This window comes from Telmatherina bonti, assembly GCF_933228915.1.
Source record: "Telmatherina bonti genome assembly, chromosome: 4".
Classification (NCBI taxonomy): Eukaryota; Metazoa; Chordata; class Actinopteri; order Atheriniformes; family Telmatherinidae; genus Telmatherina; species Telmatherina bonti.
The window spans coordinates 23,191,702-23,201,886 of record NC_136622.1 but is presented as its reverse complement, the minus strand read 5'-3'; the positions used below and the strand labels follow the sequence as shown (position 1 = coordinate 23,201,886).

The window sequence follows — 10,185 nt, the reverse complement described above, 5'->3', positions numbered from 1 at the left end:
GATTAATGTGCTTTAAAAAAAAAAAAAAAATCAGGCAAATTTGTGTGAAATAAGTTTTCTGTGAGCATCCAATGAAAAGCTGCTGTAAATATTCTTAGCAATGCCACTGACAGTGAATCAATTAGTGCTCCAGTAACTTGATTTTTTTTTCCACTTTGCCATTAAACATAGTCCCGTGGGTTATATTCAAAAACCAGGTAAAAATAGTTTTTCATTCAGTGCATAAAGTGAGCACATTTTATGGCTTATTAAAACAAGAGATGGGACAAAAATTGGGTTAGCTCTGGGCTCTGAGTGTGGTGAAAAAAAAAAGTATTATCTGGCCTGGTATGGAAATATAATGTGAACAATTATCATATGGCCACTCTACTATTCAGCTCAATGAAATATTGTTGTGTGGACACAGAGACCCACACAGAAGAACAAAAGCGCTGGGAGTTGCTGGTTGAAGGAAAAAAAGAAAATGAATGAAAGAAAAAGCTCAGACTTGGAGGTCACCCAAATTAATGGTGCATCTTTCTCTCTGAGAGCCACTGACCGGGTCATCGTCTTCAGGCAAGACAAGGGTCAGGAGGTGAGAGTTGAACTCTGGTGTAACTGCATATATTAGCGTGGCCTTGCAGCCCATGTCCACTTTTTCACCCTAGAGGTACAATTGTCAAAGTGTTTTCAGAGGCATTTCATTTGCATAAATAAATTCTTATGATAACACATGCTCCGGGTTTAAAACACCCTTTTTTGCCCTGCACTTCATTTCAGACATAGTTTTATTTATTTGTTGTGATTAATTTTATACCTACAGCAACAATTATATTCAGTAAAAATTCCCTTAATTGAAAAAGAAACAAAAATATTCCCTTATGGAGAATGAATGCGGATGATGGTCCATCGATTGATATTATAACAGACATTAACATGATAGAGACGCACAGTGATACTAAGAGCCACAGCAGTGTTTAAGGGTCGTGTTTACAATCATTTACTTTATATGAGATGAGATGGGAATCTGGGAGGAGTATTTAACTGCTGCAACTGCTGGGGCCACACAGTTTATGGGTGGATCTGCAAAACAACACAGACATTCTTTTATTGTCTCTTGTCCCGCATGAGTGTTCAAACCAAATTATCATTTTCTGATACACATAAACATGTAATAAAATTTTGCAACAATTCCCGATCGTGACGTTTCTCCGTTCCGTTAACATGCAGTTACAGATTAAACCAAATACACCCAGATTTATGCTTTAAAACGATCACCAAGAATTAATACTGTAATATGTGAAGTCAATAAATCTATTCGTCAATGATGGTGGATGGACAGCCTAATGAAAACTTCAAGATCGGACAAATAGGTGACATAAATGCACAACCAAAAGCTTGCAAAATTATACTGTACTATCAGCTGCATTTACGTTAGACAAAACATTTTAACAAAACTGAAGATATTATTTAATTGTCTGAGACAGCAAAACTGTGGTTGGATCAAATGCTTTGCTAAACCATACCGAAATCTTTTTTTTTTTTTTTTTTTTGTAGAGAAAAAAAAAATCGGTAGTAGACTTTATAGATAATAATGTTTTCTATGTTTTTAAATAGAAATCTAAACACAAACCCTTTCAGAATGAATTATTCAAGTAAAGTCGGTTCCCCCAATAAATGGTCTGAAATAAACAAATAGCCTTCCACAGTTTTTACGGTCAATTGAATAAGTTTGTATCTTCGTTTACATTGTGTAGATAGAAGCGCAATGGGTTGACTTGAATTTTAATATTCAAATCACAGCGCCAGTCAGAAGCCGGGGATCATGACAAATCGCAGTCACCCGTTCTTGCATGGAGAAACCTGCCATTGCGCATCTCGCGAATAGCATCCATCGTGGTAAACAAATAAAGGTAAAGCCTGATTGAGAGCGATGCAAACGCGAATCAAAACATCTGCCCGTTGGCGCCATTGCTGTCTAACGCACGATGCAGATCAGGAGTTCAGGAGCAGGTGTTTTTTTTTTTTTGCAAGGCTGGTCCAGCTGAAGGGGATCCGAGAGGGTCCGTGTTTGAGTGGGATGGGGTAGGCTGGGTCGCTAATCTCAGAGCAGCCCGTCCTTCTGTAATTTTTTCTGTTTCATGCGTCTGTTCTGAAACCAAACTTTGACCTGCGTCTCGCTTAGCTGGAGGCTGCTTGCGACCTCCACCCGCCGGGCTCGTGTAAGGTACTTGTTATAGTGGAACTCCTTCTCCAGCTCAGTCAGCTGCTTGGTGCTGTAGCTGGTCCTCGGGGCCCCATTCAACGTCGGATGGTCGTCTGTGCAGATGCTGCGGTTTCCATCCTCTGGAGCACCGAGGCCCGGGTAGACAATACTGAACCCATGGGTCACGTGCAATCTGGCTGGGAATAGAGCACATGAATACAGTCGTCAGCAGGATCAATGAGGCGACCAAAAACAAAAAAAAAAAGAACAAAACTTCACTGAATTAAATGATCCACGCACATGTTATGGAAATGGCACAAGAATTTGTCACAATATGGAAAAAAAGAAAAAAAAAAGTTTTTTTGTTCTATTAAAAGCTGGTCCAATTAATATGTAGGCCTATAGGTAGAAATTTTAGGAACTGTCCCACAGTCAGTTTGTATTTTTCTCAGAGACAAATTTCTATCTGTAGGTATGACAAAGATGTATTCCAGAGAGGTAATGTAATATACAGGGTGAGCTGGAAAGATTTTATGGAGTTGTTAAGCAGGAGGAATAGGAGTTGTTTTATATCTACATTTATATCTACAAGTGTGTACACAATAACAGAAATGCCTGTGAATTAATTAAAGCATCACTAAGTTTGAAAAATTTCAAAAGCTTTAAATGTGAAACATTTTAACACTTTAACTGCCTTGCAGGTTCGGTGTTGTTTGCTGCACTGCGAACTGCTCACATCGAAAAACAAAAAATTGCTGTACATTCTAAGTAGTCTGAGAAATGTTTGGCACTTCACAACTTTATAGCATTTAGAGTCCATTAACTGCATTCATCAGAATCGTTAATTATCTGCCTTTGGGCCTCTGTATCAATGACAGTTTAACAGTTTACAAATCCATACGAACAATGCTTAATGACAAATATCCCCAGTTTTCTTCTCTGAGGTTTTTGGGTTACACATTAAAGTATCATCTTTGCTACTTATGTGCAATGAATGACAGGGGACTGCAGCTATATCTTCATTTTGCATTGCAGACATTGTGGGTTATCATCAGTGTGTCTATGCCTCTGAGAAAATGCACTACTGCTGCTGCTACTGCTAATTGAGCCAGGTGTAGAGCGAAGCCTCCCACTACACTTCATCGAGAGGAAGGTTAACGGGCCTCCAGCCACTTGGAAAAGCGTAGCAGATGGAAAGGTCAGATATAGGATAAATGTCAACATTTGTTTTGTAAAAAAAAAAAAAGTGAGGGTGAAGGTAGAATTAGAAGACAGTAAATATGAGTGGCCAATACACAGAAGCTGTACATTAATTAAGATCCTCAGCTTTCAGGGGTGAAATTCACATGTACATACTGATTAATGGCTGCAAAGATAATAGAATTGATGTCAGCTAGAAGACATAAAAGATTCAAACTAAATATTTGAGGAATGACTTGCACACTTAAAATAGCCAGCAAAGGGAATGGAAGGGCCTTCCAAGTCAAGGAGAGGGAAGAAGAAAAGGGATAGATCAATACGCATTGCCTCAGTCATCTGGGCATCCAGCCCATAGTAATTCAGGTGCTGTCAAAGGATAATTGAAGAATGACGCACAGGGAGTATATACACTGAGCCAGGAGATCAGGTTACAGCAGGTTTGTGGAGGCCTTTCAACACGGAAGAAAATGCAAGACTTTGTTTTGTGCCAAAACCAATACAAGCTCGAGAGGAAGGCACACTTTCACTAATGATTCTTTTACAAGTTACACAGTGGTGCTAATGAGCTACTCCTATAGATGATCTCCTTCAGAGAGATGCAGAAAGAGGTTACAGAGATACTAACAAAGCTGAGTGGAAATGTCAATGTGTGGGTAGATGTGAGTAAATGGTTTTCTCAAGTGCACGGATTCGGATCAGAGGAGCAGCTTTGTTTGATGGATAAAGTGACTTCTTGAAAGATCAAAGATACGAGCCATTTTGTACCTCCATCACTCAGGCAGCACCAGACTTTATCCACAAAAATGACTAATTTAAGCAAGAATAATTAAAACATTAGATTATTTGCTACATGTTACACAACAAATTATCTGAAATATTCATTAAACAGTGCATATCCACACATTCTTTGACAGTTTATTTTTCACATGGCGATGTATAAGTAGATCTGGACAAAACAAGTCAAAATCACATCATAATGCAGAAAGAAGAAAAAAACATGATCCCTGCCTCTTTTATAAAACATAACACACCAAAAGATGGTTTGTCAATTATTTGATAATGAAAATACTTATTTACAGTGAACATACTAGCCATCATTCATTCATGTGTCATTCAGTTTATATCAATATATTGTGAAGTTCTTAAACACTAGTCTAAATCAATCTTAAACTAAAATCCCAAGTATTTGTCAACCCAACCTCATTATAACCACAAATCGGACTTACAAGTGTAGATCTGGGTAAAGCTGCACATTTCTTGGATTCTAATAACCTGAAGTTTGCAGCAGACTCTTATTTGCTTGTTTTATCCCCTGCAGTTAAGTTTGAGGGCCACAAGGCATAAACAGATTGTGATAAAGTTGCTTGGTTGGTCACTGAACATTTGGGTCAGCAGCACCCTTACAGCAGGCAGAGACCACCACCGTTGTAAATATTCCTCTGAGTCAAATTTATGAAACACAACCCACATACAGTGACCAGTCAGTCAAATGACACCATTGATGAAATAAAGAATTGATATACAAAACCATAACTCACATAAAATCAAGGATTGATAGACACTTTTCACATTAGCAGTCTGTTGGTAATTTTAAAAGTTGGACGTGTACTCCTATGGGCTCTCTGCCCAGAAACCATCAGTCAGGGAAATGATGATCTGTGACAGCAATTATGTTAAAAAGGTGGACACATGTAAAGGTGCTGCAAACTGAAATCAATACACAAGGGCTTTCATTACAAACAGACAACCAATCAATACTCGGGAGCACTCCAGCTTACAGGAGTAAGTTTTACTCAACTTCCCTTTGGTCTCGACAGGCAGTGGTCTGTTGCATTATTCAAAGTCTACTGGTTAGTAAGGGCAAGGGTAAATAATTTATCACTTTCTGGGTTGAATCACTGAGACTAAGCAGCTTTTTCACTGTACCTCACGTCCCTCTCAGTTCAGCCTGCATGTAACAGTAGGTGGAGCAAAAATGCTAAATAACCTGAACATGAAACCGTTAAGGAAATATTAACCAACTTCTCATGTGCATATTCAAATGTTTCTTTAGGCGAACAGTTATTGCTGCCAGTCAAACGTTTTGATTTGATATTTATGCATTTTTAATTCGGCGTTTGTTTCTTAGTGACGGAGAAAGTTGTTCTCGGTGACGCACGAAGCGCGTCAGCTACTTTTTTTTCATTTTTTAAGCTCCAACATAAAACTTCTTATAGAGTTTCCTGCCTGGTAACAAAACTTACAAAAATCACTTCGGCTTAAAGATGTATACCATTTTACACTGGAATAACTGTGAATAAAATGACAAAATGCCCCTTCATTTAAAGCCCAGCGACCTCTAAAACCTTACCCGCCCGTTGCTGACTCCTTTTCACTCTCATCCACTCAAAAGTTTTCCTCCTGTCATCCGTACCAACTCCGTTACAGTCCAAGCTCTCCGAACTTCTCAGGCCAGCGTGACTTTCGCAGCTATGCTTAGAGGATGTGTGAATTTGCTCTGTAAGAGATCTAAAGTCGCAGTGTCTGGTTTCGTTCTTGTTTAAATATCCGCGTCCTGGAGAGCTCTGCGTCCTGCACCGCCAGGGGACACGGCACGAGTGTTGGGAGGCCGGTGTGGAGAAGCCCTCGCGAGTCCCACTCTGCGTTGGAGGAGGAGGGCTGTCCGGAGAGGTACACACAATCGAAGGCGAATTATAAAATTCAGAAGCAGCTTCCAACTTCAGTTGCTCTTCCTCATAAAGACTGCTGAGTTCAGGATGAGACCTGCCGCCCTGGTCCGGGTTTATGACCTCTTTGGCTCGGTTGAAGTAAGTTAACAGAGGGCTGGTCTCCACTCCGGCCGTTAACTCGTGATAGGAAGTCATTATCACCTTTCCTCTGAACTATCATTGGACGGGGGTGCCTCTCATGCATCCAGCAAAGCACGGCCAGGCGGCTGGACGGACCTGCATAAGGACATTCCTCAGAGGAGAAAGAGCAGTCCCTGATTGATGGAGATGACGTGCCCTCCTGGTCTCGGCCAATAGCTGGACATCTCTTTCATCAGATAGGACAACACTGATTAAACCGACCAAGCAACTCGTAAAACTCGCATTAAGTCAACAGTTTAATGTTGGCCGAGTTCAAAAGGCCATTGCGAAAACTGCACAAATCATAATAAGTTGCAGAGACCATCAGCAGACACTGAGGGCCTTCGTGGGCCTGTGACTTAAAACACGTAGGGTATAAATATAGCAAAATAAATGAAAATGCTATTTGCTTTAGGCCAAATTATTGTACAAACTTTTTTATTGTTACTTTTCTTTTTAAGAAAACCATAAAACTTCTTTTCCCCCCTCAAAACTAAATTAGCATAATACAGGCCTAGCTAATGGATTATGCAAATTTTCAAATGCTTCTCGAAAACCCAATGCTCTGTTCTGCAAAGGGCTTAGGTCATGTGAAAGGCACGCTTAATGGGTTCAGAGATCCAGACAGCTGGTATTTAGAAGTCAATCGGAGCGTATTTGTTATTATCGTCCTAAAACAGAACCAAAGAAAGAAAAAAAAAAAAACAAAGTTTCTCTGTTAAAAAAAAAAAAAAAAAAAAAAAAAGTTAAAACTGACTGAAAAGACATCGTGTTTTTTCTAGCCTTTCGTCTTAATAGCTGTATTCTCCGTTGCAGATCCATATCAGAAAATAAATCATCTGTATTTTTTCCTTTTACTTTGTTTTCTTTTTTGTTGGTTTTTAGTGTGAAATAAACGACTGTGAGACTGCTTTCAAAGTTGACACTGAAAAAGAGATAATATTTTATTTAGCGGCCGAAAACAGACAAAAGTCAGGTTACAATAAAATGAGAACAGAAAGGAGACGGAACAACAGACCTGTAGTTCTTAAGCCATGCAGTTGGAAATTAAAATATGAACAAGCTTCATAGCATTGGCTGATCTACTTTCAAGAGACTATAAAGCTACTAATGTGCTCATGCGCTACTGTTAATTTTAATTAGACTTATGATTTGCAGGTCGTTAAAAAAACTGACATTAGTTCAAATTAACGCAGGAAACTGGAACTTGGTTATCGTTTAACCTTAATAATAAGCAGTTTTTGAGTTAATATTAACCTTGAGTTTCAGGTGAATGCCTCAAATTAGCTTTTTTTCCGAAGATTACCAATTGTGTATATATTTTTTTGGACTATTTCAAATCATATAAAATATTTTATTTTATTTTATTCTTTTTTTCTCCACAAACAATACATTAAAAATAACAACCCTATATGCAATAATAATAATAATAATAATAATAATAATAATAATAATAATAATAATAATAACATTTAATTACCCTTTAAAACCCTAAATCCCACAACTACTCTGATTTTATCAGTTTACTTTAATATTTCCCATGTCTTTTAAGTTTGTAGTAATTACAAAATAATTCAGCGTAATGAACAACTTCTAACTGCATTCTTACAACACAGAAATATGGTCCCAGCTGTGGGAGTTAATGGGATTCTACAGGCAGCGATGTGCTGAATGACTGAGTGCAATATATCCCTTCTCTCCATGCATTTGCATGGTGCACTGATCCATCTTCATGTCAGCTCGGAGGTTACTCAGGGTTCACGCGCTAGCTTGTTTCTCTCCTCCACACTCAATAAATAAATCTCTGCAGCTTTCTGTTTACCGCCTGAATATAAATTTGTTTGCAGTCGATCGAAGACCTGTGCGGAGGTATTAGAAATTGTATTTCTGTAATGGTTTTCAGCAGAGGGAGGAGGAGGGAGGTGGGAAGGGTTTGCAGAGAAGAGAAACGGGGTTGAAGAGCAGGGGGGAAAAACTGGTGTGAACAATCTCTGCTTTTCTATTTGCAACCTAAGTTATAAAATGCAGCAGCATCTCATCCTGTTACAGTCCTTGGACTGCATTTCAATGACTTAGTAATGTTTTGTCGAGTAGGACAACAGCAGCAATTCAAGTTTGGTCTTAGAAGTACCATATGTTTGATTTGCATATTTGAGGTGTTGTTCCACATCACTGCCCAGTGCAAATAAAATTCAACATTTTAGTTCAACAGCAGCAACCAAACAAATTCTTGCTGAGGTAATGCAGTCAGATGCATCCCTTCAACACCTACTTCAGCATCAAATCTAAAAAGAAAATATTAGGAATTTACCCATGCAATTGTTCCTATTATTAATTTCTCTCTCCCCAAACCAAATTCTAAATATTCTGCCCTCAAACGCTTAACACATCCTCTAAAAATTCATTAGGCATTTCTCATCTGCTGTAATCATGGTGTCAGTTGTTTTGACTGCAAAGTGAAGTAAACATGGTAGTACTCAGGTGGCTGTGTCAGGACAAAGAAAGCAGAGACAGAATATTGACTGATGCTAATTTGTTTTGCGTCCATGCTTTGATGAATGTCAATAGGCAGTCAAGGTCCAGGGAGTGGCCATCCTTGGATTACCTCCTTGGTTTGCACAAATCCTCATCCTGTTGCTGTTGACATGATGCTGCGGCCGCTTCTGACACCAGACCCGTCTGGCCCGGCAACACTGTTGAGTCTCATTATGTGTCAGCTCTTGACCCCTCACAAGACTGGGACTTAACCAGCGTTGACAGACGATGTCACCACCAGCCAGATAGGTCATTGCTGTAAATGCAGTCCCAAAGAGGAGAAAATGACAGCCGTTGATGACTGGTTTATGGTGCAAAGGCTCATCAGGCATTTTGATTGAGCTGTAGTATGGCAAATAGGCACAGTGCAGGAGAAAACTGTGAAACTGATGGAAAGGATCAGAGCAGGACCGAAGAAGCAGACAAAGTGAAATACACTGACCAGCTGAAAGATGGCTATCTATGTGATTGATATGGCATGTCACCTTTTTTTTCAAATATTGACATTTTTGAAAAATTGTGATGTCAGATAAGGTTTAGCTTGTTATACACCCAGCCCACACACAATCAAGGGAATACCACATGAAAAAAAATCATCCACTCACAACATGAAATTCTAATTATTGTCTTTGCTTTGTTGTAGAATCATATGAAATCTTTCGGAGTACATGAACCTTCATCATAAATCCAATACAACTACTGTGCAAATGGCCAGGGACATTACAGATAACTGCATTGTGCACAAACTCATCTTTGTTACAATGAAGCAATACCTTACTAATACCAGGACTTTTCAACAATAGCCTGTAGTATGTGTTGCAGCACTTCACAGCTTCAGTGAGCCGAGAGGCTTGGAGTCGGCAGAATCCCAAACATCATGACAACAAGCCATCAGTCATCTTCCCCCGAAGCTGCTGTGCACACTTGTGTGTTTCCGGAGTTCTTACTGTGGGAAATGAGCAGGGTTAAACATGAAACAAGAGGAAATGTTCATCATTGCAGCTCGCGCTGCAATATTGTCCTTTATACAGCAGTACTTTAGCTGCAGGGAAAGAGAGGAAGCTGTTTCCAATATATATTTCTTTTCTTGCTTAAACATCCCCTGCTTGTTCACAATGCAGATCAGCAGTCTACTGTGCATACTAATCATGGTTAATAATACATTACTGATTACGCAGTATTAATATATTACTCATTTCACAATATGGTTCAAAAACAATAAAAGCTTGAGTAAAATATTAGAGTGGTTTTGCATCATGAAAATATTATTTTAAATGTATTTGACATGCTATTAAAAAAATCTGAATAACTGACCCTGTTATACCTGGTCTCTTTTGGGACCTTATGAAGTAATTATTTATGTTTAAATGTTCAGCAGCGTAGTAAGAGTTTAATAAATTAAAAAATCCTAAGTTT

The 10,185-nt window shown here is 38.9% G+C and overlaps 1 protein-coding gene across 1 annotated transcript; it reads right to left on the bottom strand.

Annotated features, from left to right (window-relative positions):
* Positions 1–2,083: 2,083 nt before the first annotated feature.
* LOC306754486 (uncharacterized protein) lies at positions 2,084–6,249 on the bottom strand (the record flags this gene model as incomplete). Its single annotated transcript, XM_079238505.1, has 2 exons — positions 2,084–2,382; positions 5,736–6,249. 2 exons carry the CDS (start codon positions 6,247–6,249, stop codon positions 2,084–2,086), a joined length of 813 nt encoding a protein of 270 aa, XP_079094631.1.
* Positions 6,250–10,185: the final 3,936 nt, after the last annotated feature.